Here is a 27,288-nt window from a genome sequence, read left to right as displayed (position 1 = left end):
TGCATCTGCATATGTAGTAAATCATTAAAGTCTATGTGGAGCGCTAACTCTTTTAGCGCAACTAGGTGGTCTCCTTTTTGCCAAATTATGTATTTATTTCGTAGGACAGGGAACATGGTGGAAAAAATAGGAGGGCCAGGAAGAGCGAGGAACCCTTCCCATGCCACTCAAACCCAATTATGCATACTCTGTACCTTTGGTTCTATAATTATCTTCCCGATGGCTGTCATCACAAGGTGGCCAGAACCAGCAGGCAGTGTGGTTCGCCAGGTTGTGGGGCGCCCGCGCCAATCCAGTGATGGCTCCGCCCGGCGCCACCTTTTCCTGACGTCTCCCTCCTTCATTCTCCCGTCTCTCTTCATCCACCTTTACACCATCCGATTCACGCGCTTAACCCCCTCGCCAATATGTCGCAGGCTGAGGTGACTCGTGCGGAGTCTATCGATGAGCAGGAGCGTGCTCACGCCGCCGATGCCGACAAGAAGCCCAAGTCCCGGAGACCCGCCAGTGCGTTGAATCGTTTATCCCCTACTAACAATCGAAATCCCCTTCCGTCCTTCCCCGCTGACTTGATGGGCCTTTGTGCGATCAGACACGGCGTTCCGGCAGCAACGATTGAAAGCCTGGCAGTGAGCTTTGCGACGATTCCCGAATATCCCGATCCCGAAATAGACTGACGCGTCCCGTTAGACCGATTCTCACCCCCAAAAGTGTTCTCCCGCTGTTCTTCATCGTCGGCGTCCTTTTCGCTCCTATTGGTGGTGTCCTCATCTGGGCCAGCTCGACTGTATGGAAGATCCTGTGTCGCGATTTCGTTTCCTCGGGCAGATCTGACTGAAATATGCTCTTATTAGGTCCAAGAAATTGTCATCGATTATACAGACTGCTCCTCCGATGCCCCCAATAACACACGAACTTATATTCCCGATCGCGTGTCGGCAACGTTCAAATCAACGACGGACGTCAAGGACCAGGTTTCTTGGCGGCGATGGTACAATGCCACCGATGACAGCACCGTTTGCTCTCTCATCTTCGAGATCCCCGAGTCTATGGGACCGCCCGTCTACATGTACTACCGCCTCACCAATTTCTATCAGAACCATCGCCGATATGTTCAGTCGCTGGACCTTGACCAGCTCAAGGGCACGGCCGTTCCCAACGGGACGATTTCGGGCGGTACCTGCTCGCCTCTCGAGACGGATTCTGCTACCGGCAAGGCGTATTACCCGTGCGGTCTGATCGCCAATTCTCTGTTCAACGATACGATTGGAAACCCTTACAACCTGGACAGCAACGACGCAAAGGAGTATAACATGACCAAGCAAGGGATTGCATGGAGTAGTGATAAGGCATTGATCAAACAGACCAAGTATTCCAAGTACGACGTGGTACCCCCGCGCAACTGGAAGAAGTACAATGGCACCTATGAGAAAACTGGCATTCCTAATCTCAACGAGGATGAAGACTTCATGGTCTGGATGCGAACAGCCGGCCTGCCATCATTCAGCAAGCTATCACGCCGGAACGATGACACAGCCCTGACGCCAGGAAGATATCAAGTCAACATCACTGATCGTAAGTTGATCGATTTTATTTCGATAACAAAAGTAGAATGCTTCATTTGCTAATATCGAACTAGAGTTCCCGGTTTCCGAGTACGACGGAACCAAGTCGCTTCTGATCACTACTCGCACCGTGCTTGGTGGGAAAAACCCGTTTATGGGCATTGCCTACGTCGTTGTTGGTGGAGTCTGTGTGCTCCTGGGCGCTCTGTTCACCGTCGCCTACCTGATTCGACCCAGGTATGTTTCCTCGCGCAAGCGCGATAAGCCCAAGTAGCAAAGCTGATTTTTTTTCTTAGAAAACTGGGTGACCACACCTACTTGTCGTGGGATTCAACCAATCAGCCTACCACCGCGATGGCTACCGGACGGGATGACCGAATGCGATCAAATGCCTAACAAAATTCGCATTCTATTGTTTTTTTGCTCTTTTTTTTGCAGGTGGCCCTCTTCTTCCCACCTTGTTAAAGCTCTTTTTTCTTTTCTTTCCTCTTCCTCTTTTTCCTTTCCAGAATTCCCTGAGATGATATTATACTGTGAATAAATGGGCCGTTCCGGATGGGGGTGTTTATCAAGGAGTTTCCATGTATCTAACATCGTCACAACAACGAGCATTCTTTCTTCCTTCTTTCGACCCTCGAATGACTTCATCTCGCCGGCCGAGGAATTGGCCGGCCTTGCCAGATGCCAATGACAAGTGCTAATTCTCCGCCCCGCAGGCATTGCCTATGCCGATCTGTCCGTACAGGGCGCTCCCCCCTTGCACGGGACATGCATTCCACCGTGACGCAGCATTCTCTAAGCCCATGGATCTCGGAAAGGTAAGGCTCCAGGTGGGCGGGCCGCTTTAACCAAACCCATATAGCAAACCGTATTCACAGACAAGGGAGTCGGGAGAACCTGATATGTCCATGGATCGATGGGCGTGAGGAGGAAACACGACAACTCGGGCAATCACGACGACCAGCACGACCTGCACCCGCCGCACGACCCGATATCATGGGCTTCCACTCATTCGCCCCGCTCGCGGTACTTATAACAGCGCTGTTTCTACTGCAGGTTCACTGCAGCCCTGCGGCATTTCAAAAACGCGGAATCTGCGCCACCGAAGACCCAGATGCATCCTTTCTGAGCGCCCTCCAGCAGGTTCGAGGAGATGAATCTCAGGCCGACGAGGCCGGCACCGAGGCCCGTACGGGGCCCATCGAGATCGAGACTTGGTTTCATATCATCAGCAGCAGAGCGGAGCGGAACCAGGTCACTGATAGTATGATCAATTCCCAGGTGAGAGAGTGCCCTCCTAGTCCCATACGCTCCTGCGAGGGATCCAACAGACTACCACTTCCTGATTCCTATATCCGAAACATTGAACAACATTTTGTTTCTAACTCCTCCAACCAGATCTCTATCCTTCAAGACGCCTACGCCGATGCCTCAATCCATTACCATCTCGTCGGCGTCACACGACACGTCAACGACAACTGGGCCCGCAACGTCGACGACGTCGCCATGAAGACGGCCCTCCGCAAAGGCACCTACCGCACGCTGAACGTCTATTTCCAGACAGACCTCCAAGCTACGCCCGACCAAGCCGGCCGCAACGGCCCCCGCGACCTCGTCTCGAGCGTACTCGGCTTCTGCACCCTGCCAGACCCGACGGTGAACGCCAGCAGCCCGGCCAGCGTGTACGTCAAGGACGGGTGCAATGTTCTAGCGCAAACGATGCCCGGCGGCGTGCTAGACCTGTACAACCGGGGCGGCACAGCAATACATGAGATCGGGCACTGGAACGGGCTACTGCACACGTTCCAAGGGGAGTCGTGCGCGGCGGATAACCCAGGCGACTACATCGCGGATACGCCACAGCAGAGCACGCCGACGGATGGGTGTCCCGCGCGGAAGGACTCATGCCCAGGCTTGCCTGGAGTGGACGCCGTGCATGACTTCATGGACTACTCGTCTGATGTGTGCTATGAGTCGTTTACGCCGGGGCAGAATGCGCGGATGCGGAATATGTGGGCGTCGATGCGGGAGGGTAAATGAAGGACGCGAGAAGGAAGATACATATAGCATGGCCGTTGAAACTCGGGTCAAGCAGGGGATTCAAGTCGGGAGGAGGGGGGATAGGGAAGACTTTGGATGCATTTACCAGCACCAATTCAAGGGCTGGATGAAATCATGTGCCATATGCCTTTTGAGGTACTTTTTCGTTTCTCTTCTACTCATTCAAATGAAAGCTTGTTAGACAATTACTTTTCTAGTGCTTGACGCTGGATTATAGGAGAAGAATGTACCAAATTCATGAAAGGTTGTTGCATAGTGTAACACTGCAAGAAGCATGGTTTTGTAGATTGAATCGGTAGTCCCTTCGTATCGTACTTGTCCGATCTCACATCTCAGCTTTGAAAATAGAAAAAAAGCACAAGTATGAAGACATGGCAGGAAGGGGTAAGGCTTGAATTTTTAAAAAGAACAAAATGTGCCTGGGATTGAAGAGGAGAGCATGGCGTATTTAGCCCTAGACTTCATACTCTTAACTCAAACCAAACGCAAAACAATCGGGGAATCCTAGCGCTTTCGCTTGGTGCCGCGATCATCCTCATCCATCCTATTCTCCTTGTCTTGGCGTTTGGCCTTTTTCTCCAGTTCATCCCAATCCTCGCCGCTCTCTTCGTCACCACTGAATTCCTCTTCGCTCGCATCCGCACTTGCGTCATCGTCGTATTCGCTATCTTCTTCGGAGCTCTCGTCGGCAGCAGCAAGTTCCGAATCCGATAATTCAAACGCCGACTCTTCCTCTTCATCGGAGCCGCCCTCGGAGTCCGACTCGGCAGCCAGGAACGACCAGCCGCCGTCGGCGAAGAATCCATACGGATCGCTGACGACCGTCTTCATGATTGTGGTCCAGTTCAAGTTCAGCGGACCCTCGGTGAAAGCGATGTCAACGGAATCAAGCCAATCCTTGACGCCTTCCAGTGCCTCAACGGGGATCGTGTTGACATGAACCGGGGCCCGATGGAAGTCTTTGAAGACGAAGACGAGATCGAAGTTTTTAAGACCGAACTAGAAACACCATTAGCACTTCAGAAGGGGCTGGGGGAATGCGGGGGCAAAAGGAGAACGTACCTGCACTCTCTCCAGGTGGGCAATCTCAATCTCATTGAGAGTAAGCACCATGAACGGTGGCTCGGTGAGTTGAACAAGGGCGTCTGTTGTCGGCTGGATCAAGACGTTGGAGCGGTTGGGAACACCCGTGAACCCGATCTCACGGAAAGGAATATCGACGTCTGTGCCCTCGTCCTTACCAGCGTCCGCGATCTTCTCGGCGAATGCCTTGAACTCCCGGTCGAGGGCAGCCCTCCGCCGTCGTTCTTCCTGTTCAGCCTCGAATTCTTCCTCGTCTCCATATCGGTGCTTCCGTCGACGATTGCCAGTTTCGTCGAACTGCATTTCAGTCGCTTCACGGTAGAACTGCACGTCTCTGGTCTTCCTCTTGCCAATTATGATGGGAGTCTTCAAGTGCACGTGGATGAGCACAATCAACTCATGGGCGCAGGGCTGGAAGAACAAGTGCTTGACGTTGCTGAAGAGCACGTCGACATGCTCATTACGGAAAGGCGACAAGTACCTGAGACCATTCTGGTGGATTTCCACCTCACCAGGGACACGCTTTCCATCCAGCGGTGGCCGCAGGTAAACATCGGGTAGCTTCACAGGTCGTCGGTCTAGATACAAGGTTAGTAAGTGGGATAAATCTCATAAATCATGGAAGGGGAGCTGTCGCCCTAGCATACTTCTGATTTCAACGAGCTTGTCTTGCTCCACCACGTCTTCCATCTCCTTCTTTTCCTGCTCTCGTCTCAACGCTGTCTTCCGGAGCTCAGTGATATCTTGCGCAACCTGCGCGAATCTGTCGTTATTCTTAGATCGCAGAGTCAAATTGCGAACGAAGTGAGCTGATGGATCCTCAAAAGGCTGATCGTCCTTTCTGCCGACACCCTGGCCTGGAGAGAGAAAGTTGATACGCAGATAAGCATATTCGCCCTCATCACTCTTGCTCGCATTCTTGATGGTGTTGATATGGAATGGCACCGGCCGTCCCATAATGGGGACAATGACAGTGTGGGCCTTGTGATCAACATAGACTGTAAGATCCTTGACCTTGGTTGGCAGTTGATTGTCACGCTTGTAAGATTCGAAACGCTTGAACTTCTTCTGAGCCACACCATTATCATCACCAGTGGTTCCTGTGAACCTGTCAAGACCCTCCTTGGTCTTCTTTGTCGCAAGTTCTTTCTGATGCTCACGGCGACGAGCTTCGGCGCCCTCATTGCTCTGAGTGGGACGCTCCGCTCGAAGCTTGGTCCGAGTGACATTCCGGCTCGCCACGGCGCTAGATTTCGATTCTTTCTTCACCTTCGCGGGCTTCTCAGGCTCCTCCTCATCGCCGAAATAGAAGGAAACAGAGTCCATGTCGATACCAGCGTCCTTTGTGAAGATATGAGGCCCACTCTCTCCAACACGGACCGTATCCGTGATGACCATGGAGTACACGCCATTATCCTTTGAATCAGAATCCTTTACATCCGTCAACCCGATAGAGATAGACAGAGTCATTCCGTTCTTTAAAACACGGTTGTTCTTGGCATTAAGAACCATGTTGGAGTCTCGCAGCTCAATTCCAATTCCTGCACCGACGTTCTTGGCCAAGTGGTTTTCAAGCTCGGGTTTTTTCGACCGCACGAGACTGAGTGCCTTATTGTAGAGGTCCTTAGCTACCACACCGTCTCTGATCTCTTTCATGACAGTTTCGTGGAGGGTAAGCAAGAAAGCGTAATTGGCTTCCTGGGATTTGCTGGGATCCACCAGATAGGTTCGTCCGATGAGCGAATTGTATGTTTTGTAGCGAATTCCGAAGCTAGACAAAATGATGCCCGGCTTCAGGTTCTTGCTGTCAGAGGTGGCAGTCAACTTCAGATCGTAAACTCCACCACTCTGTACAACCGGACCATAAGCCCAGTCAATCTGTTCGGGATCGAATTCGGCGGGCAGTCGTGCTAGCTTCTTGAAGAACTTCGCATCGTCGATCTTCCCGTCCACCTTTGCGGCGAGAGCTTTGTGTGTCATCTGCTTTTCCTCATCCAGCAATCGCGACATTTCATCCACGAAGTATTCCGACATCAAGCCGCTGCACGCTCGGGCGGCATTTCGGATGGAAACCTGTGCTGTCAGCAACGTGTCTCTAGTAGTCTTCTTGTTCTCCAGAAAGAATCATTGCACTCACCAATTCTTCGGGGTCCTTGATTGAGAAGGCTGCTGACAGGGCAGGAGTGATGTCCACTTCCTCAACATCTTTAGAGATATCTCCAAATGCACGTTTCCAATCGTCGGCGAAGGGTCCGCTTGTGGTGTCTTTGGGTAGGGTGCCAACTTTGTTCTGTCATCATCTCACCATTAGCCAACACTGGTCTCCGCGGCCTGAAAATCAGGTGAAATTGAATACTCACTCCTGCGCTCTTGATAACGTCCAAGCACTTCTCAAAAGCCTTGGTTTTTGTCTCTGGGTCCTTGGTGGTCACCAGAAGCTCCACAGGAATCTTTCCACCTTTCAGCGGCTCAAGAAGCTCCGCTACAGACCGATCATGTCAGTAAGAGACGATATGTAGGAGTGATAGAGTCAAAACTACTCACCTTTCTTGGCTGTTGTGACCACGTAAATCGCCTCGGTAGTAAGGACGAAAAGGGTGGCAGGAAATTCGTATCCGAGAAGCCAGAACTAAGACCAATCGATTAGCAATGACGACATTAAATCAAAAGTGAAGAAGGAATTGATCGCATCAGTGACGAGGAACGAGACATACATGCATGGCATTGTTCTTCTGGAAAGAGCCCTCATCGTTTTGCGTCTTGCCCATCAAAATGATAATAGATGTGGCGCCTCCATAAAGAGCATTTCCCGAGCGTTTGTCGGCCTTCCATGACGCATAAAAATTCGATAGGTGGTTGAAAAAGTTGTTTTTGTCAATCGCAATCTTCTCAGCCATCTTGGAAGCCTGGTGCAAGCCTAGCTTGCTGGCAGCAGCGAGAGACCGGTCGCGAAAGGGTTTTGGGAAATGAAGTTGTAATCAAGATCGCATATGAAGATGGAACTGAACAGAAAGTAAAATTGAATGAGCTGGAAGGGTGGAAGGGGATGTGGTGATGTCAAGCAGGAGCTGACCCGTGGAGAGAGAGAAGGAGAAGGGCGGACGCGAAAAGCGCGTTTTGAGTTCCCGTGCTCAGTTTTGCCTTTTAGGGATTAGCGTGGGCTGCGGCCGCGGAAGAGGACTTCTACGCTCCAAATGACTCGGGACTACTTCTTCCACATCTGAAGCCCGCAAATCACGACGGGCAAGTGAGTCGCCACTATGCTCTTTGCTGATTCAGAGGTGGTTGTCACTCGCGTTGACAGCCTCAGTCTTTGAACGAATCTGAACCGAAAGTAATCCTGGGTGCCGAACTCCCGAAAAAGAACGGATATTGGTATGATTGCGATGCTTGGAGCGTCTTTACCGGAACGACAAAAGCTGCGATGAACCCTATATTTCTGGAGCCCCATCTCGTCGAGCCGGGGTCGCCTCGGAAAAAGTCACGGAATGATGCTGCAACTGGAGCATCCGCCGCGGGCGTCCGCGCTCTCAGTGCACAAATGGTTGCTTTCTACTTCAGAGCCCCGATCAAGGCTTTCTTCCGCACTCGCGTTGAGTATGGCTTCCCTTGAATACGAAAATTAAAGAGCTATGGACTAATTTTTTATAGTTATATGGTAAAGTGCCTCTGTTTACTCTCGATCCTTCGATATCCGATCCGCTAATTCCGGCCCCTCATTACCGCAGGCATTCGCAAGAGCTGTGAACCCCCGTGTCGCAGATGGCAAATGGTCCATCCATACCACGACTCCTGGGCTATTGGTTCATGCTGTCAAGACATATGGATGGCGTTTCATTCCAAATCAAGTCCTGCCTCCTTTAATGGCGAACGCTGGGTAGGTCGAAGTCAACAGACTTGTCCAACCGAAGGAAGCCGACAGGGCTAACGAATCCCTTTTTGCATTAATCTAGAGTCGGAGCCGTCTTGTATACGTCCTATTTACAGGTCCTCGGGGCCCTTCATGAGCCGGTATCCCAAGGAGCGAAACGAGTTTGGCCTCCTGCACCTCCATCGGCAACCTTCACCGCTGGTTTTGCTGCTGGCACGATTCAATCCATAGTGGCGGCTCCGTTAGATGCCCTCCAGGTTCGTTTACAGACCAGTGACATGCTAGAGGGACAGTATCGGAGCATGTGGCACTATGGACACCACAAGCTGAAACAGATTGGCCTTCGAGGGGTTTTCGCTGGCTGGAGTCTGTCCTTCTTGCGGGACTCGCTGGGCTATGCTGTCTTCTTTTCTGCTTTTGAATATATCAAATCGCAGGCATACTATTCCTTTATCACTCAGTACTATGGAGGACTCCATGTCGATCATCTTGAGATGCTTCCTTCCCCCGGATCGAGCGACCGCGGGGTCCCACTCATCAAGCCACACTATGCCCTGGAGCCGTGTTTTCTGATGATGGCCGGCGTGGTGGCATCAGTTGCCCAGCAAGCCATCCAGCACCCTCTGAGCCGGATCCAAGACTTGCATCTGGGCCGGTTGGAATATCTGGATCACCAGGCGAGCCTGGATCATTCCCGGAAGCAGATGATGCGGCTATATTATCACGCCTACCAGGAAACCTGGAAACGATGCCGACGCAAAGCCACCAGGGCTGGCGGCTGGCGGGCGTGGCTGTTCCGAGGCTTTGCAGGCAGTGCCCTTCGGCAAGTGCCTAGCACTAGTGCGGGCCTTGTGATTTTCGAGCTGGTACGACGACGGTATGCCAGTCTGGACGATGCTGTGCACATACAAAAGGATGGTTATGATATCCTGCTGAACTAGCGTCTAACTTGTATTTACTCTTACGTGCTTCCTCTGACACGCTCCCCCGCCCCCACTCTTTGCTACATATTGTGTATTTGTTTGTTGAACGACCTTTTGCATTTATTTCTGCAGATGATGATACCCTATAGAGATAAAATTTCAGATCGAGTCATCCCACCGGGTCAGCTTGCAGTGTGGTGTAGCAGCAGGTACCGCGAACGGACCTTGATAGAGTTTAGACCTTGTAGTCTACTTAGGTATATTGAGGCTGTTTGGGATGGGGGAGCAAGGTTTATGAGCTGTGCCCACGTGTCAGGTGTCGTACAACCGACGCGCTTGTCGGATCTACTAGTCTTTGCTGGTTCTTACTTGTTCATACTCTTTTTTTTTCTACTGGCCTTCAGTAAACCTTCTTCGCAACGGAGTACTGCGGACAAGGTCTCCCGAACTTATTGATCTGACTATTTTGAGGGTGTAGGTACCCCCAAAAGACTGTCGAGGCCATCGTCCGCGAGCACATCGATTATAGATGATGGTATGTAGCAGTTAAGATGGATGGCTGTGGGACGACCTGGGCTATCAAAACCCCTTCGTCGGAGGAACATGCCCGCCAAGAGGCTCCAGGAGGGTTTGCCGCGTGGCTGATGCTCTCGACTGTTTGTTTTCGGCCCTCTGGGCCTCCGATTACATGTACCTTTCTGTACGATCTGGTAGAACGTATCTGACCCCTATATAGACACCCTATATAACCCTTAAATGTAGTAACAAAAAAAAAGGATGTCAAACCGACCACGACAATCCCGACCAGGTCGACCCATCACTTCTCCAAGATCCTCGTAAAGAGTAAAGATCGGGCGCTGGTATCGGGGTTGGGGGGGGGCTCCACTGTGGATCACTGCCCGGATTTGACATCAGGACGCCTTTAACTACGTAGCGCCCGCTCTTTCCTCGCAAATGGCCCCTGGTGCTGGGCTGAATCCGGGCTCTCCTATTCTGGGATTCAGTAACTTGTCTTCTTACGTTCCCTAATTCCTAATTCCACCTTCAGTGCGCTGTACCATTCTTCAATCCTCCCACCCTGTCCTTCTTTCACTCCTTACCGGCTCTCTCCGATTCTCTTGACTCGTATACCTACTCTTATCGCACAATCAGACACATACTCATACTTCCTCTCTCGCCTGCACCCCCTATTCCCTATTTCCCTCCTCTCTTTTTTTTATTGAAAACAAGGCCACAGGGCCCCCGACCAGTCATCTGTAATCTACCTCGAAACTACAGCACTAGTCTCGCCATCAGCCAACTTCCTTCCCTCTTCCGTTCTCCCATCCCCATTCCTCTCCTTCTCTTCCCCTCGCCCGCTTTCCAGCCTTTCGGGTTGCTGGAACTCACCTGACGTCCCCGCAAAGTCACTTTCTCCGCGATCGCTCCGTCATCCTGCGTCGATCGCGTGGTGTGACGAGCGACGAACTGCCTATCGTGACCGCATCCGCCTTGTGTGGCGTCACTAGTAAGACACGCTTGTTCCCCCTCCGCATTCTGAAGGAGGTGGCAGTTGTCTGCCTGATCCGATCGTCCGTCTCGACGTCCCGACGATCGACCTCGCATCTCGCTGGGTAAAACGACCGGGGCTGCCATATCAGCCCGCCCACCGCCAACATTCCTCCGCCAACATCCCCACGCGCCATACCCCTCCGATCCCTCCCCAACTCCCCAACGCAGTTCACTCTAGAATCCGCCAGCGAGAAGGGAAGCCGTCGATCCTCGCTCTCGTCGATTCGCTCGGGCGAGTCAGAGTTCTCCATCTGGTCAGATACCGGGGATCTTGCCGAGCAGCTCGCCGAGGCCGAGGATCCCCTTCAGATCCATCTCCGCAAATCCCTTGACCGACAACTCCTCGGACGACGAGGACGGAGGAAACACTCGTCAAAGCGGGTCCACTACCCGCCAGACCTCGACCACGGCGTCGCCTGTGACTTTGAGAAGGAGATCCAGATCCCCAATCCCCGACCCCGGCGGATATCGAGAGTCGAGCGCATCTTAGCCGGCATCATGTCCCCCCGCAATGGGCAGAATGCCCAAATCCATGGCTTGGTAGGAAAGCCATTACTGTAAGTCACCTAGAGTCTAGATCAATGGTCGTGACTCGATAGGCCGCCCGGATCTGACAAAATGCCGTAGCTACTTCACCAGTGTCTTCGTATCCCTCGGCGTCTTCCTTTTTGGCTATGACCAGGGAGTGATGTCCGGTATCATCACGTTCGTATCCCCTTTCACATCTCCCTTCTGTCTGCGGAGGGCCAGCTGGCAAGCCAAACATCATGACAGAAACTAATCCTCGCCTAGTGGATGGTACTTTCGAGACTACTTCGACCAACCTTCTCGAGCCACCATCGGCACGGTTGTGGCCATTTTGGAGATCGGAGCCTTTATCTCTTCGATCCTGGTCGGACGCATCGGTGACTTGATCGGCCGTCGAAAGACAATCCTCTATGGCTCGGCCGTGTTCTTTATTGGTGGGGCCCTACAGACGTTCGCTCTCAATATGCCCATGATGATGGTTGGCCGCATCATCGCTGGTCTCGGTGTCGGTGCCTTGTCCACCATCGTCCCCGTCTACCAGTCTGAAATTTCGGTAAGGATCACGGTCTCATGCCCTACGAAAGCGAAACCCACTGACAACTACCCCGCAGCCCCCTCATAATCGAGGGAAGTTGGCATGTATAGAATTTACAGGAAACATTGCAGGGTATGCGACTAGCGTATGGGTGGACTACTTCTGTAGCTTCATCGAATCGGATTACTCGTGGCGCCTGCCATTGCTTTGCCAGTGCGTCATGGGCGCCTTACTCGGCGTTGGGAGCTTGATTATTTGTGAATCTCCCAGGTAAGCCTCCCCAAGTCTGATCATTCCCTTGCGGATCCCCGTTATCTAAGAATTATTGGCTCTAGATGGCTCCTGGACAACGATCACGACGAAGAAGGCATGGTGGTTATTGCGAATCTCTACGGCGGGGGTGATATCCACAACGACAAGGCTCGACAGGAATACCGAGAGATCAAGATGAATGTCCTCATTCAGCGACAGGAAGGCGAACGGTCATATGCTGATATGTTCAGACGTTACTGGAAGCGGGTTTTGATCGCCATGTCAGCACAGGCCTTGGCCCAGCTGAACGGAATCAACGTGATATCCTACTACGCGCCCCTAGTCTTTGAATCGGCTGGCTGGGTTGGCCGTGACGCGATCCTGATGACTGGAATCAACGGTATTAGCTACCTGCTGTCGACCATCCCACCGTGGTACCTAGTGGACGGGTGGGGCCGCCGGCCGATCCTCCTCACAGGTGCGGTGGCCATGCTGATATCCCTGTCCCTGATCTCATATTTCATCTATATCGATATTGGCGCCACCCGCACTTTGACGGTTATTTTCGTCATGATCTATAATGCCGCGTTCGGAGCGTCCTGGGGTCCGATCCCATGGTTGTACCCGCCCGAAATTCTTCCTTTGAGCATTCGCGCCAAGGGAGCCAGTCTGAGCACTGCAAGCAATTGGGCCTTCAATTGGTTAGTAGGAGAGGTAACTCCAGTTCTTCAGAGTGTGATCAAGTGGCGCCTGTATCTGGTCCATGCATTTTTCTGCGCGTGCAGCTTTGTTGTTGGTAAGGATTTCTTCATCCCCCATGCGTCATTCTCCTTGATTTCGAAAGAAATCTGTGCTAGTTTACTGACTGCTGCGCCTAGTATACTTTTTGTATCCCGAAACCAGTGGCGTTCGCCTGGAAGATATGAATGTCTTGTTCGGCGACGCGACGACTGCCATGCCCACCCCCGTGACAGATGCCGAGCGGAATTCTCTCATGGGTGCTGGTTCGCCTGTGCCTTCGCTCGATATTCGTCGGCAGTATGGCCAATTCGGCACAGAGAGCGCCATTCCCGGGCTCGACATCGATCCACCGTCCTTGAGCCATGGTGGCGCCGGGAAATCCTCTCATCAGGGCAGTCATCGCGGGGAGGGCATTGGTGGTTGGATCTCCAACATGGTAAATCGTCACCGGGGATCGAGTACTGGCACTAGTCCGAGTCAATATAGACGCCTTGAGCAGGGAGACGATGGCGACGAGTAATCAAGATCGCTAGGCGAGGATTGATCATGACATGGCGTTTCATCCCTGCTTTTTTCCCCCTCTCGTGGTTCGTTTTCATGCCTTTGCTGCCGGCCTCAAATCTCCAATTTCCCTCAATTTTGCATTTTTGTTTCTCGGGGGTTTGCCTCCTTCCTTTTGAACTGACCCCTCGTTGTCCTCATCCATGCCGTATATACCCCCTTCTTCCACCCAACCCCTGGCGCAAGTCCTTGGCATCAATGATGCGCCCTATGCTATTTACATGTGCTGCTATATTTGTGTGGTCTGTCTATTAGAATGAGAGGAAAACCAAGGGACCCTTTCTTATTTTGATGTTCATCTTGGGAGATAAATGGTACGGAGTATGGTAGGCCAGGCCCTGTTGTCATCAGAAGTATGGTCTGTACGGATGATAGATTGTCTCCCTGGCTCATTTACATGTAAATTTGATCTTCTATTTCGCATCAATTTTGTGCTTGTTGTCTTTGGTGATGATTGTTGTGGATCTATCACATGGGCGTGATGATTCTGGGTCTAGAACCCCTTAACAAATAGAGCGCGAATATACCCAGCTGGCATGTTTCAATGCGGTATCATGTCCTCTGTATTTTGAAAGCATTGGCATAAACAATTGACAGTAAGACCGATGTAAATAAGCTACTGCTGGCTCCATTCGACTATCTCAAACATCTTATGCTTGTGACCCATTGGGGCGGAGTATACTTGTTGACCGTCTGCAGCGCAGTCACGGGAGCTGCCACGTTCGCCCGAAAACGGCCCCCCCTCGGGACTAACGCCAAAACGGACGTGTTTATTCCTTCTGGCCAGCTCGTCCTCTTTTCCAGCTCTTCGGCTTCTCTTTTGTCGACATTGTCCTTCTTCCTTCCCTTTTTTTTTAATTTTCTTATTTCCTGTCTTTCGGCGATCTAGCCCTGTTCTCTGCGACCTGTAGGGTCGCTATGATCCTCTGAGCGCTGCTATTATTGCTCCTCTCCTTAACGATCCCACCACGGTGGTGCCTACCACCCCATCTTCCTGCTTTCGTTTATCACCCTCTTTAATCCGTGTCGAGTCAACTAGACTCCAAGACCAAGGCAGCAATGGATACCGCCACAAGCACAGGAGCGAAGCTCGATGCCGACCTGCGTCGCAGAAACGTTCCTGATTCTGGAAAGCCTCAACCTCCCACCTTCAGCGTCGATCACGATGCCAGAAAGACGAAGCCGGGCCAGGTAAGAAACCACCGCTTGCTAGGCTCATGGCGATATTGTTCACTAACTCACTGGCTGTCTGTTGGGTTTAGTCCCCCTCTTTCCTACACGTTCTTGCGAGCTGGGAGCCAATCATTGCCCCCATCGTTCTAACCGCCCTCGCCCTCTTCACTCGTCTCTATCGTATCGGGCGTTCGAACATTGTGACCTGGGATGAAGCCCAGTAAGACTCTCATGAAATCGGTGATCTAATACCATACCCGGCAACAATGGCTTACACAGAATCCAGTTTCGGAAAGTTCGGCTCCCACTACTTGAAGCGCGAGTTCTATTTCGATGTTCACCCTCCCCTCGGAAAGATGCTGGTTGGCCTCTCTGGCTATCTGGCCGGCTACAATGGATCCTTCGAGTTCAAGTCCGGTGAACAGTATCCGGAAGATGTAGACTATACCTTCATGCGCGCTTTCAATGCCCTATTTGGCGCCGTTTGTGTTCCTCTCGCCTACTATACCGCCCGCGACTTGAACTTCCGCCGGGCTACAGTCTGGTTGATCAGTTTGATGGTTTTATTTGAAAACTCCTACGCAACTATTTCTCGCTTCATTCTTTTGGATTCCATGCTTCTCTGCTTCACCTTCACAACGATGATGTGCTGGGCCCGATTCCACCGTCTGCAACATGCCAGTTTCTCCCTGGAGTGGTTTGTCTGGCTCTTTCTGACTGGACTCAGCATTGGATGTGTTTGCAGCGTGAAATGGGTTGGTTTCTTTGCCACTGCCGTTGTTGGTCTCTATACAGCGGAGGACCTGTGGAATAAATTCGGGGATGCGAAGATGCCGCCAGTGAGTCTGCACCCTTAGTTCTGTTCAAAATAAAGTCTAACAAATCTGCTATTAGACTGTGCTCGCAAAGCACCTTTTCGCCCGTGTGGGAGGTTTGATTGTCATTCCTCTCTTGGTGTATATGTTCTCCTTCTATCTGCACTTCCTTGTCTTGTCCAACAGTGGACCTGGAGATGCCCAAATGAGCTCCCTATTCCAGGCAAACCTGCGCGGCACCGAAGTTGGCAAGGACAGCCCTCTTGAGATTGCCCTCGGTTCGCGAGTCACCCTCAAGAACATGGGATATGGTGGTGGTCTCTTGCATTCGCACGTTCAGACCTATCCTGAGGGATCGAACCAGCAGCAGGTCACCTGTTACCACCATAAGGATGCGAACAACGACTGGTTCATCTACCCAGGCCGAGGCGAGCCGGAGTATGATGCCGAGGCTGATCTGAGATTCATTGGCGACGGTGATACCATCCGCCTCATTCATGGACAGACTGGTCGAAACCTGCATTCCCACGCCATCCCAGCTCCGGTCTCAAAGTCCCACCATGAGGTCTCTTGCTACGGAAATATTACTATCGGAGATGAGAAGGATCATTGGAAGATTGAAGTGGTGGATGATGCTGCGTCTCGCGACCACTCTAAGATCCGGACATTGACGACTGCATTCCGCCTCCGCCATCCAGTGTTAGGCTGCTACCTCCGGGCAGGCAATGTCAACTTGCCGCAATGGGGTTTCAAGCAAATTGAAACTACCTGTGTGAAGGAAAACAAGCCTGGCGATGTCTACACCCATTGGAATGTCGAATCGCACAACAATGAGCGCCGTAAGTCTCACCTCTCATAGTTTGCGACTGCTTTCTAGCTTGACTAGATTAGACTAACCATGTGTATGCAGTTCCCCCTGGTGACCCGGGCTCTTACAAATCGCCCTTCTTGAAGGACTTCATCCACCTAAATGTGGCCATGATGACCTCGAACAACGCCTTGGTTCCTGACCCAGATAAGCAGGATGACTTGGCTTCCCAATTCTGGCAATGGCCCATTTTGAACGTTGGTTTGCGGATGTGCTCTTGGGATGATAGTGTCGTGAAGTACTATCTCCTCGGTAATCCCATTGTCTACTGGGGTAGCACTGCCAGTCTTGGTGCCTTTGGCCTTCTGTTTGCTTGGTATCTTTTGCGCTGGCAGAGAGGATACCAGGACCTGAGCCAGGCGGAGATGGACCACATCCATTATTCAGGTATTTACCCACTCATTGGCTGGGTCTTGCACTACCTGCCCTTCATCATCATGGCCCGAGTGACATATGTTCACCATTACTACCCGGCGCTTTACTTTGCCATCATCACCTTCGGCTTCTGCGTGGATTGGGTGACTCGATCGTTGAATACGAAGGTGTCTGCCGTGATCTATGCTATCCTCTATATGCTCATTATTGGGCTGTTCATTCATTTCCGCGCCATTGTCTTTGGAATGGAGGGATCTAACCAGCAGTGGATCCACCTACGTTGGTTGCCCGGATGGAAGATCTCGAATTAACGAATGATTGAAGAAGAACACCAAAATACTTTTTTGTATTCTTTTCTGTGGGTGTGGGAACGTTGATAGACTTTCTCGTTTCACCCAATGTTTTAATGTGGCGACACTGAGCTTTAGGAGGATCTACACAATTCTTGATAGTCATCATTTCCATTTCCTGTGGTGATGAAAAATGCAATATTTGTCTCGCAGTGCATTTATCAAATGCTATATGTACTTGCTCATTACAGTCACCGAAGCATGTCGCATCGTGTATTAGTCCTTGTGGTTAAATCAGGTCGAGAATTATTTGTCCGATCAGTGATTCCCCCGAGTAACGATATCCCCAGTCAGATCTCGATATCAGACCCTAGCAACAATTCCCAGTCCAGCCACTGCCCTTGCGCATTGCATCATCCAATCCCAGCGTCACTGTTCTCGGCACGCCGGTATTCGCACCTCCAGAGGCGCCAAACCCTTTCACTCCACTACGCCGGTCATTGAGGTCGTATTGACCTGCTTCGATGTTGCGATAGATACGTTCTGCAACTTCCAAAAAGGCACGCTCCACACCATCTCCAGATTTGGCACTGGTCTCCACATAACGAACAATATTATTCATAGAACACCATTCCTCAGCTTCCTCTCGGGTAACTTGTCGCTGATTGGATTCTGCTTGCTGATCGGCCAAATCGGTCTTGTTTCCGACCAGAATGACAACAATACCATCCTCTGCGATTTGCCTTAAGTCCTGGAGCCACTGGGTACACGATACAAAGGTTGAGCGTCGCGAGATGTCGAACACGAGTAGGGCGCCGGAAGCGCCACGGAAATAAGAGCGTGTGATGGATTTGTAGGTCTCTTGGCCAGCAGTATCCCAGAGGGATAGCTTCATGCGCTTCTGGGGGGACGCATCCTGCGGCTTTCGTGGCGGAGTAGGTAGACCGGTAGCTGTCGACTCCTCCGTTGACGCCTCGTCAGCAGGTCCAGATGAGCGGCGAGCGTGGTCATCTAGACCAAGCTCTAGTGAAGCTGGTGGTCCAACTGGCACAATCCTTGATCCAAACTCGACACCGATCGTGACATCGTGAGAGGGGGAGAAGCGACCTTCACAAAGGCGGATGGTGAGCTGCTGCTTGGTTAGCGCTGGGTTCTGGGACTATTCCACACCCATTCAACTCACGCTGGACTTGCCGGTGCCTGAGTCACCAATGCAGACAAGCTTAGCAATATAATCCCATGGCTGTGACATGGAGAGAGCTGTTCCAACGTGGATGTGACGACTGTGGTGCGCGCGCAGCTCAGGAGATGGTTATCGCCGGCTGAGTCAGCTATCGGGGCCTGACCTGCCCGGATGACGCTTGCATCACCTGAATGACCGCCGTTTATCGCGCGACCTCTTGCCCTCCCGTCCTATTTGGCTTTCTCTCTTTCGCAAGACTGGGTAGACTCAGTCGAGGGTCATTTTATCTCCCTCTTTATTTAAATTCCATGCACATTACATCCCCTCTGCGTATCACGACTAAAAAGAACACACTAACACCATCCCTCCGAAGGCGGATCTCCCGATAGTGGGCCATGTTCTCGGAGTGTAAGTATCAAAGGTCACGTCCGCTTGTTTAACGCTGCCTAACCACGCACATCACTCCAGATGCGTCTCGGTTTCTCGCTCAGTCACAGTCGCGAGTAGCTTCTCGCCCGGACGAGCTTCAAAGAAACAGCCGAGTGCCTCCAAGCCAACGGCATGGCAGCTCCCGAAACCCTTCCTCGCGGTCTTTCCTAAGAGGCGGTGACCCATATCGACATGGCACATCCCAAATCTCCAATTTTCCCTTTGCCTCCCGAGCATCAACGCAACAGGCTCCTCTATTCTTTAGTGCCACTGATGAATTCCGCGAAGAAGACGATGAGACTGAGCGCGAGCGGGAGATCGCTGATTTCTATGCACTCCAGCGGTCAAGACGGCATTTTGGTGATAGCCATCTGAAAGAATCCTCAGAAAATGATGAAGACTCGAATCAGTCAGTGGATTTTAATGAGGAGCACTCTCAATATGATGATCGTCCCGGTAACGGGAAGGGTATCAAAAGCTCATGGCGTGGGGAGAAAGGGCTTCCTGCTATCCACCAGTCCCGGATCGAAACGGTAGCAGAGGTCGCTGAGCAAGATCACATTTCTGACGCTAGTCCTGGCAACAGTCGAGTCAGGAGTAACCTGGTTGATATCGGACTGGAAGACTCTGTGCGGGATGGCGCAGGCAACGATGATAGTCGTGCCGCCTCTGAACTCATTCATGAGGCGGCACCTATTCAGAGATTCCGAGAACGACCGTCGGTGAAAGGTGACTCTTTCGGCTATGCGAGAGATGACAGTCCGTCAGAACAAACCAAACCGCTGTTTTCTTCAGAAGCCCGGCGACGACCAAGCTCTACGTCGTCCTTTCCAGCCTCGATTTCCCCTCTGACATCCGAAACATCCATGCATGATATTTTCTGGGGCCAGCTTTTTTTGATCGCTCTTGCCAGCTTGTTTGCGACCGCTTTCTTGGTCTACTTGCATACCTCTACTCCCTCCGGAGACAAGTCTAAATGGGGTGATACGATCTATTTCACAGTTCATCGATCGTTCTTTAGGCTTGGGGTCTACACAATTGTATCGGTTTTAGTCTCTCTCGTATGGCTCGCTCTCCTGCGATCTTACGTGCGGGTGCTTGTCTACCTTATTATCATTGCTGTCCCCACAATTCTTTATTCTTTTTTCCTCTATCCCTTCATTTCAAGCTTCAAGGGCGATTGGCATGGATCCAGCGTCCAGGACAAAGCGATGCGCTGGGGCTCAATTGTCCCATTTATCATGGCCAGCCTATGGATTTACAACGTGGTCAGGGGTCGCCAGTCCATTGGAAAGGCAATTGGCGTTCTCGAATTCTCATGTCGAATCCTTTCCGCGAATCCCGAGCTGCTTGCGCTCGGGATGGGTGTTTTGGTCTGCGTGGCATCCTGGACGTGGCTTTGGATGCTCATGTTTACCCGTGTCTTCCTCGGCGGCCATTTGTCTGAGTCGCGATCATTCATCATCAATGTCAGTAGCTGGTGGCTGGGCGCATATTTTGTATTGGTCTACCTTTGGTCCATCGGTGTGATTGCTGGCGTCCAGCGAGCCGTCACCGCTGCAACTGTGAGCCAATGGTACTTCCACCGTCTGGCCAAACCAGCACCCACGTCGAGGCAGATTGTTCAGGCAGCCGTCATCCATGCTACCACCACCCTCTTCGGCACAATCTGTCTATCTCGTCTGATTGGAATGCTGATTCGACTCCCTCTCCTCATACTCCCAAGCCGCCTCTCCTCGGTGCTGAGCCTCTTTGCCTACTCTCTGGTCCCCACCCCCATCGCCTATTTGACCAATCCACTCTCGCTCACCTACGCCGCAATTCATTCCCAACCACTGGGAGCCTCTGCGCAAGGCTTGAGCCAAATGACTATTCTCGCCCCGTCGGCAGCCTCGACGTCTTTGCATCCCAGCTCGTATGCTCGCACTCACGGGGCCTCGTCGTCTTTGCTTTCCTATCGTCTTTCAAAACTGATTCTTTACGCCGCGCGGTTCATAATGTCCTTGGCCCTGGGCTTTGGCGGGTGGGTCACCACTGCCCGAAGTCTAAATACCTCTGCTACCGGCGGCACAATTCGAGGCAGCCTGTACGCCTATGTGGTCGGCCTCATTGCAGGTACAATTGGCTGGAGCATCCTGGGTGCCATTGAAAGTGTCATCGCAGACATAGTCGATGCCTCGGTGATTTGCTGGGCAAGCGAAGTGGGCGTCTATGGCCGAGAAGCGCGGTATTGTCGTGAGGCTGGGTGGCTCTTTGGCGATACCAACGCAAATGCCCGGCATGAGTATGCAGATGTCTAGCCTCCTTTCTCCTCATCTTTTATTGTTTTGAAGAGCTATGAGAGACTACAGGCCCTGATATTTTCCTTTTCTTTCTTCCACCTTACGATGACGATATTCCCCCTTTCTTCCATGATTTCCCCGTAAACTTGAGCGGATTTTTTCTTTCTTTTGTTCCTTCTTTCATTTATTTTTTTCAACACGGCACTGGATCCCATAGCGATTACGTCTGTGGCGATGGCGTTGAAGAATGGTATTATATCTATTTTCAAGACAAAGCACATGCTGTAACTAGGACCAAGACTCTAACGGCTGATTGCATCTTGCCGCGTCTCCATATATGGCCCCATTTAACAGACATTACCGAATCTTTGGTCTCTATTCGAGAGTGCGAGACATTTGAAAAGAGGTACAGTACTAGGCTTGGAAAGTGTTCGGGACCAAGTGTGCTCGAAGCTCTTTTGAAAACATCGGCGGGCTTGTTGCGAGAGAATGTAGAAGGACTAGATAATAGACTGCAGTGATTCATTGTATTGGCCGTGATATATTCGATCATCAAAATAACTACAATCCAAAAAGGAAAAATCCAGGGCTCGTGGTATCATGGTGGGGGGATATAATCACTCGGAATGCAAACCCGGAGACGCCTATTACCTTAGTAGTTGGACCTAGCCTCCCAGAAATAGAAGAGAAGGGATCGGAAGGGGAGAAACGGAAGAAATGGGAAAAAGAGAAGCAAAGAAACGGGGAAAGGAAAGAAGAATAGAGGAGAGACAAAACAATCAGAAAAAAGACGACCACCAGAAATCGATGCACGCAGTCTAAGGTGGCTTTCACAGGCCAATGCGGCCATTCCACTCGACGCCTTCTTGTGCACACCACTCCTTCAATAGGGCACAGCCAAACCTTACAACTTCAATAGGCGGCGTGACACCTCCTAGCGGAAGGAAAAAGTCACCCGCATACTCCCCAGGCTTGAGAGTGGCCTTGCCACGCTCCTTATAATGACGAGATCGCCGAGACCAAGTGATGGGAAAGTCGCAACTTAGCACATCCTCTGCAAGGCCCCGCGAGCCGTCCAGCCACAGCTTGTGTGATTCTTTATAGCATTCCGGCAAGCGGTTTTTGAGCTCCAGGAATTCCTTGCGGCTCTTCTTATTCTCATCGGACAGGACGGTGTTACCATCACTGCCTGGTGTGGGGACTGGTGTGTGTTCACCTGGGATCGGACTGGCCGCCAGGCGCTCCAGGTCGAGGGCATGGATGGCATCGTATGATACGGCCCCTAGTATCTGGCAGAGGCTATGCAAGGCCGGGTAGGGCATGCTGTTCTTCCGCACAACCAGCCAATAGGCCAGGATGGATCGCCAGGTAGAGGAGTCTCCCACCTGCCTAGCAATAACTTTCGATTGGTCGTCTGCCACGAAGGCAAGAATAAAGCAGAGAATGGCCTCAATGGCAGTCACAACAGCCAATTTCTCGTCAGGAACCGTCGCTCCGTTGTTAGCTCGATCGGCGGCATGTTTCAATTCTCGGCCGAGGCTGCCAAACTTCTGGAACTCCTCTCGCCACACTCGACGCTCATCCATCCGAGAGCGATTATTTGGCTGCGAGGGTGAGCCCTTTATACCTGGATCGACTGAATGGCGTTTGTTTGTTGGAATGACCGGGGTCTTGCCACCGCCATCTGCGAGATCATTCCGGCGTGGAAGTGAGGATTTAGAATCTTTAACCGGCGTTAATGAGGTCCCCTTCGATCTCTCATGAGAAGTGGTTGGGAGAGACTTCTCTGCCGGGGTCTTGGAATCCTTTGAACGAGGAGCAGTAGAAGAACTGGGCGGCTCGCCTGGATCTTGTCTAGACTTTGATTTGGTACGGTCCAACAAGGCTTTCCTCTCGGTTGACCCACTATCACCTCTCCTCTCAACAGGGGCATCATCAAGATCAGTGTCATAGTCTGGAGGCGAATCTGTCCGGTTGGCTTTCCTTCTATCGGAGAATTTCAGCAACCCTCTGACTAGCTTCCGGTTTGCCTTCCCGTAGCGTAATTTGACAATCAATTTCGGGGATTTCGTATCTTTTGATGAGGTGCTTGTGCGACTGTTCTGCAATCCCAAATTGCTGCCACTGTTAGAGGAATTGGAGGCCCGGGACGGGAGAGGGTCATCTCGTTTCGGCTTGACTGCAGGGGTATCGCGTTTCGGGGACAATGGCGAAATATTCCCAAGCTTGGCCAATTCCTTCTCAAGGTCGGGAGGTAGTGTCGGCGAGAGTAGTCGAGGGAGCTTTGCACTCCTGCCTTGATCTGGACCTGGAGATGGAGGTAGGGTTGGGGATAGAAGAGCCGGTAACGATTTCGTGGATGGTGTGGGCTTGCGGTGTTCCTTCTCGGGGGATAGCCGCTGTTTCTTTGAAGAATGCATGTCGGGATCTCGGGTCGCCCGAAGGCTATGGGGTTCAATATCCGACGTTGAAGGGCGTTTCTTGGCGGTCTTTGATGGGGAAAGGTGCGGAGGTGGTTTTGCTGCACTTCCTATAGGGTCGGTGTTCTTCTTGATGGATGCCGGCTTGGGAGCTTGGGGAATCTCTTCGCGTTTAGTAGGGGTTGTTCCGTCTCGGCTTTTCGAATCATGAAGCGCCGGCGACGCAGTTGTTCCGCTATTCTTATGGTGCTTATAGTCGTTCAAGCTAATCTTTCTCTTAGCCACAGTCTCTCGTGGGTTCTCGGTAGTCGTGCTTGGAGCCGAGGATCGGTCTACCATCATGCGACCCGACTCGTCCGACCAATCGCCAACAGCCACCAGCAGAGAATCTGTGTTGTGATGTGTCAAAAAGGTCGTATACTGTAGTTGCTGTTCATCCGAGGCAAACGGTCGATCATGCCCTATGGCCCAATTGTTTGCGGAGCGGGACCCGAGGCGGAAAGGCGCATTCGTCGGCAGGGTGAGGAGATAAGGTTGGGGCGGTAGGATGTCGTCGGAGAGCCGCTTCAATCGATGATCGAGGGCTTCTAAATCTGGTGCACGGCGCCGAGCGAAATTGGGCGAGCTCGCGAGCTGAGGGTGAGTTGTATCCGCGGAGGGGGGCTGATCGTTCACCGACATCGCAGTCCGCGGAGTATGCGATGAGGTTCGTGAACCATAGATTGGACTGCGCGCGCAGCGGACAAAATAAGGCAGGCTCACAGAGTTCTGAGGCGCGTTGTCTGTAGTTGTGTTGGGTTGGGGGTTTGCGACTGGGGATTGGAGAGGGTCAAAACATCGGAGGGCAGGTCGACAGGCGGCCTCGAAAGGGCTTCAAGGCATGTTATGGCGTGGTCCCCCTGGTAGCGATGAGAACGACGAGGGAAGGGGACCAACCGACAAGTTCGACTATCCCAGTAGTCACCGACGCAGGTTGAAGGGAGGGAAATGGGCGATGGGGATTCCGTCCGGGGTTTCTTTTTCGGGGGTGCCCGCCTCGCCGCTTTTGGGCCGACGATGACGGCAGCCGATTACGGCTCGCGCTAACTAGACTGGCATCGCTCACTCAAAGTATGCACAATACCCACAGTGCTTACAATAAAACATACAGGAGAAAAGGAGAGAAATATGGATTTCAAATAGGTATTTGATAATTTTGATGGAAAAGTCCGTTGGCAAAAGTCTTGGTTCTTTTCTTCTATGGACTCTTAACAGACGATTCAGAAACAGCAACCAAATAAACACCATAAGGCAATTGCAGAGAAGATGTAAAAGTAATGGGACAGAGACAAAGAACTTCCTTAAGAATTCCACGGAACCAGGTAGCCACCAGCATTGATCAGTGAAAGAAAGAGGTGAAAACACAGGGAATCCACCTGAAAGATCCGATGATCCTCACGTTCTTCAGCTAAAAAAATTTGATTGAGGGTTCACCAGACACTAGAAGCAAAATCTCTTATGCTGAAAAGTAGATCCAATATCTACGAATATCTATGAATATCTATGAATATCTATGCTGGAAAGACCCTATGAGTGCGCGTCAGAAGTAAATAAAATACCGGGGAAAGAAGATTCAGCCCATACATAGCGTGTTGGATCGTTAAGCTATCTTGCTACTTTGCTGAATACTTCTATCAACCCCTGTAGTTGACAAGCACATTCACGAGGATGTGTGATGTGTGTCGTACATTTTCCTTGTACTCTGTCGCTAGTATCCTCCAAGGATGTGCTCTGAATTCATGTTCGTGGCACGTCTGTTAGACTGAGCAGCCACGGGAGACGAGGCTATTCGACATATGAAAGTGGATGGCATTCTATTCCTGGAGAGTGAAGAGGCCCCCAATCTACCGCTAAAGGATTCCAGTATCAGAACAGCAAGAATAAAAAAAACAATGGAAAGAAAGTTTAAGTTTTGTAACAAAATGTTTGGACAGGTCACCGCTGATGGTGATGAGCTTGATAGCTGGGCTACTCTGGATGAAAAGAGCTTCACTATTTTTATCTCGCCCAGGATGAGCAGCAATATATGAACCCAAAGAAATGGGTTTACAGTTCTTGTAGATCTATATTTCAAAGGAGGTTTTCTTCAAAAGGATGATCATGATTGCCCACGCTCGCTATTCTATTCCACAAGATTAATATACCGAGGTTGCCGAGATCGGGAAGCTCCTATCAGGAGCTTTCTATAACCATCCCGTCAGTAGTTTCCATTTCGCCCTGAGGAATCACCCCAAGCATCAACGCCTCAGGTTATATGACGAAAGATCTTTTTTTACATAAGTCACAAAGCTTTCTATTTCTTGCTTATCTAAATTCTCGGTTGTCTATGGATCAAATCCTAACTTTCCACTTAGGATCGGTCATCAGCGGCATATTTCTCCTGCCAAAACGCCCGATAGTGTTTCTGTAGGCCAAGCTCCGAGATTTCATTCACCTCCAGGGGTGTGAGTTCAAACGATAGCGCGCGCAGGTAGCCAGCCAATCGCTCTTCCTTACTACTAGTAGTGATGGCCACGCCACCCCGGTCCACAGTCCACCGCAGCAGGATCTCGGCTGGGCTGACCGCGTACTTGGTCGCCAGGGCCTCAAGGAGCGGGCCAAGCGGGCCATCAGGGGCGCGAATGATCGGGGTCAGGCCACCATAGCTCACCGTCTTGATGCCCTTGCTATGCTGCCAGGGCACCAGGTCACCATGCTGGAGGTAGGGATGGTACTCAATCTGGTTCAAGGAAGGAATGACCTGCGCGGTCTTGAGAACTGTTTCTAAGTGGCTCTGCAAAAAGTTGGAAACTCCGATGGACCGGGCCTTGCCAGATGCCTTAACCTGCTCCATCGCAGCCCAGGCTTCCTGGAGTTGAGCCTCGGTCTTTGCGAAGAATGGCTGGTGGATTAGGTACCTTTGAGAGGCGAGGGAGGCACGTCAGTCCCGAGAAAGTGGCAGTGGAAAAGAGAATATCGGAAGCCAATCGAGGGAAGGGTTTTTGAAGGGACGGCGCTGACGGGGTATACTACTTACAAGTCGACATAATCAAGACGGAGCTTCTTCAAGCTTGCATCGATGGCCGCGGGGATATCAGCAATATTGGTGTTCACTTTGGTTGTAATGAACAGCTGATCCCGGGGGATGCCGCATTCCTGAATGGCCTGGCCCAATTCCTCCTCGGTCCGATAGACTTCGGCGCCATCAAGATGCTGATATCCCAACTTCACCGCATTTTTGGCGGACTCAACGAGATCGGAATTGATGGTGGTATCGCCCTGTTTTTTGAACCATGCAGTCCCAAAGCCGTAGCCAATCTGAATGTACGGTTAGTCACCGCAATGCCTGCAAGTAGTTCGGAAGAAACGCTGTCATCACGAAGGTATAGTAGGTAAAGAAAGGGTTATAAACTAGCGTTGTAGATTCTATGTAGTAGCCCAATTGATGGTTCCTTACACACTTACAACAGGAATCTCAGTGCCGTCGTTCAGCTTGCAGGTCGGGATCTTGTTCTGGAGGGCCGCCATTGTGTGGAGAGTCGCGCGGGAATCGGCATCGGAAACCGTGTCCCATCCGTGCAGATAAATACTCACGAGTGGGGGGCAAAAGACCGGAAGCGGGTCAGTTCCGCATCTCGCGAATTGAGAGGCTCATTCGTCAGAGACTGAGGAGGCCTCTGCATAGCGCCATTGCCAGACGAGGATTCTGGCTTGCTCCGGGCTTAACCTGCAGGGCTAGACTCGTTGCGATTAATAATGCGCAT

General features: G+C 51.5%; 9 protein-coding genes across 9 annotated transcripts; 5 read left to right on the top strand and 4 right to left on the bottom strand.

Moving 5' to 3' along the window:
• Positions 1 to 407: 407 nt before the first annotated feature.
• Positions 408 to 1,961, top strand: N7462_002750 (CDC50/LEM3 family protein; the record flags this gene model as incomplete). Its single annotated transcript, XM_057074476.1, has 6 exons — positions 408 to 507; positions 593 to 629; positions 691 to 787; positions 855 to 1,575; positions 1,640 to 1,802; positions 1,862 to 1,961. 6 exons carry the CDS (start codon positions 408 to 410, stop codon positions 1,959 to 1,961), a joined length of 1,218 nt encoding a protein of 405 aa, XP_056938117.1.
• Positions 1,962 to 2,561: 600 nt separating this feature from the next.
• N7462_002749 (zinc metalloprotease) lies at positions 2,562 to 3,605 on the top strand (the record flags this gene model as incomplete). Its single annotated transcript, XM_057074475.1, has 1 exon — positions 2,562 to 3,605. One exon carries the CDS (start codon positions 2,562 to 2,564, stop codon positions 3,603 to 3,605), a length of 1,044 nt encoding a protein of 347 aa, XP_056938116.1.
• Positions 3,606 to 4,130: 525 nt separating this feature from the next.
• spt16 (chromatin-remodeling protein SPT16) lies at positions 4,131 to 7,606 on the bottom strand (the record flags this gene model as incomplete). The annotated part of the gene is made up of 7 exons (XM_057074474.1): positions 4,131 to 4,625; positions 4,689 to 5,287; positions 5,357 to 6,782; positions 6,847 to 6,999; positions 7,070 to 7,191; positions 7,254 to 7,338; positions 7,424 to 7,606. The coding sequence occupies 7 exons, from the start codon at positions 7,604 to 7,606 to the stop codon at positions 4,131 to 4,133; spliced, it is 3,063 nt and encodes a 1,020-aa protein (XP_056938115.1).
• A 527-nt stretch (positions 7,607 to 8,133) lies between these two features.
• N7462_002747 (putative MFS monosaccharide transporter) lies at positions 8,134 to 13,630 on the top strand (the record flags this gene model as incomplete). The annotated part of the gene is made up of 9 exons (XM_057074473.1): positions 8,134 to 8,306; positions 8,449 to 8,586; positions 8,663 to 9,457; positions 11,243 to 11,611; positions 11,682 to 11,759; positions 11,847 to 12,122; positions 12,262 to 12,387; positions 12,453 to 13,148; positions 13,273 to 13,630. 9 exons carry the CDS (start codon positions 8,134 to 8,136, stop codon positions 13,628 to 13,630), a joined length of 3,009 nt encoding a protein of 1,002 aa, XP_056938114.1.
• A 1,100-nt stretch (positions 13,631 to 14,730) lies between these two features.
• On the top strand, positions 14,731 to 17,213 carry pmt2 (uncharacterized protein; the record flags this gene model as incomplete). Its single annotated transcript, XM_057074472.1, has 5 exons — positions 14,731 to 14,862; positions 14,934 to 15,064; positions 15,131 to 15,683; positions 15,739 to 16,498; positions 16,570 to 17,213. 5 exons carry the CDS (start codon positions 14,731 to 14,733, stop codon positions 17,211 to 17,213), a joined length of 2,220 nt encoding a protein of 739 aa, XP_056938113.1.
• A 349-nt stretch (positions 17,214 to 17,562) lies between these two features.
• Positions 17,563 to 18,444, bottom strand: N7462_002745 (uncharacterized protein; the record flags this gene model as incomplete). The annotated part of the gene is made up of 2 exons (XM_057074471.1): positions 17,563 to 18,321; positions 18,376 to 18,444. The coding sequence occupies 2 exons, from the start codon at positions 18,442 to 18,444 to the stop codon at positions 17,563 to 17,565; spliced, it is 828 nt and encodes a 275-aa protein (XP_056938112.1).
• A 326-nt stretch (positions 18,445 to 18,770) lies between these two features.
• On the top strand, positions 18,771 to 21,104 carry N7462_002744 (uncharacterized protein; the record flags this gene model as incomplete). The annotated part of the gene is made up of 2 exons (XM_057074470.1): positions 18,771 to 18,783; positions 18,844 to 21,104. The coding sequence occupies 2 exons, from the start codon at positions 18,771 to 18,773 to the stop codon at positions 21,102 to 21,104; spliced, it is 2,274 nt and encodes a 757-aa protein (XP_056938111.1).
• An 812-nt stretch (positions 21,105 to 21,916) lies between these two features.
• N7462_002743 (uncharacterized protein) lies at positions 21,917 to 24,187 on the bottom strand (the record flags this gene model as incomplete). Its single annotated transcript, XM_057074469.1, has 1 exon — positions 21,917 to 24,187. The coding sequence occupies one exon, from the start codon at positions 24,185 to 24,187 to the stop codon at positions 21,917 to 21,919; it is 2,271 nt and encodes a 756-aa protein (XP_056938110.1).
• A 1,708-nt stretch (positions 24,188 to 25,895) lies between these two features.
• On the bottom strand, positions 25,896 to 27,052 carry N7462_002742 (aldo/keto reductase; the record flags this gene model as incomplete). The annotated part of the gene is made up of 3 exons (XM_057074468.1): positions 25,896 to 26,442; positions 26,562 to 26,842; positions 26,990 to 27,052. 3 exons carry the CDS (start codon positions 27,050 to 27,052, stop codon positions 25,896 to 25,898), a joined length of 891 nt encoding a protein of 296 aa, XP_056938109.1.
• Between the last annotated feature and the right edge of the window lie 236 nt (positions 27,053 to 27,288).

The sequence above is a fragment of the Penicillium macrosclerotiorum genome (genome assembly GCF_028827735.1).
Source record: "Penicillium macrosclerotiorum strain IBT 26536 chromosome Unknown utg000002l_segment0_segment0, whole genome shotgun sequence".
NCBI lineage: Eukaryota > Fungi > Ascomycota > Eurotiomycetes > Eurotiales > Aspergillaceae > Penicillium > Penicillium macrosclerotiorum.
Note: the sequence above shows the minus strand (reverse complement) of the source record. Positions and strands in the feature narration are given on the sequence as shown.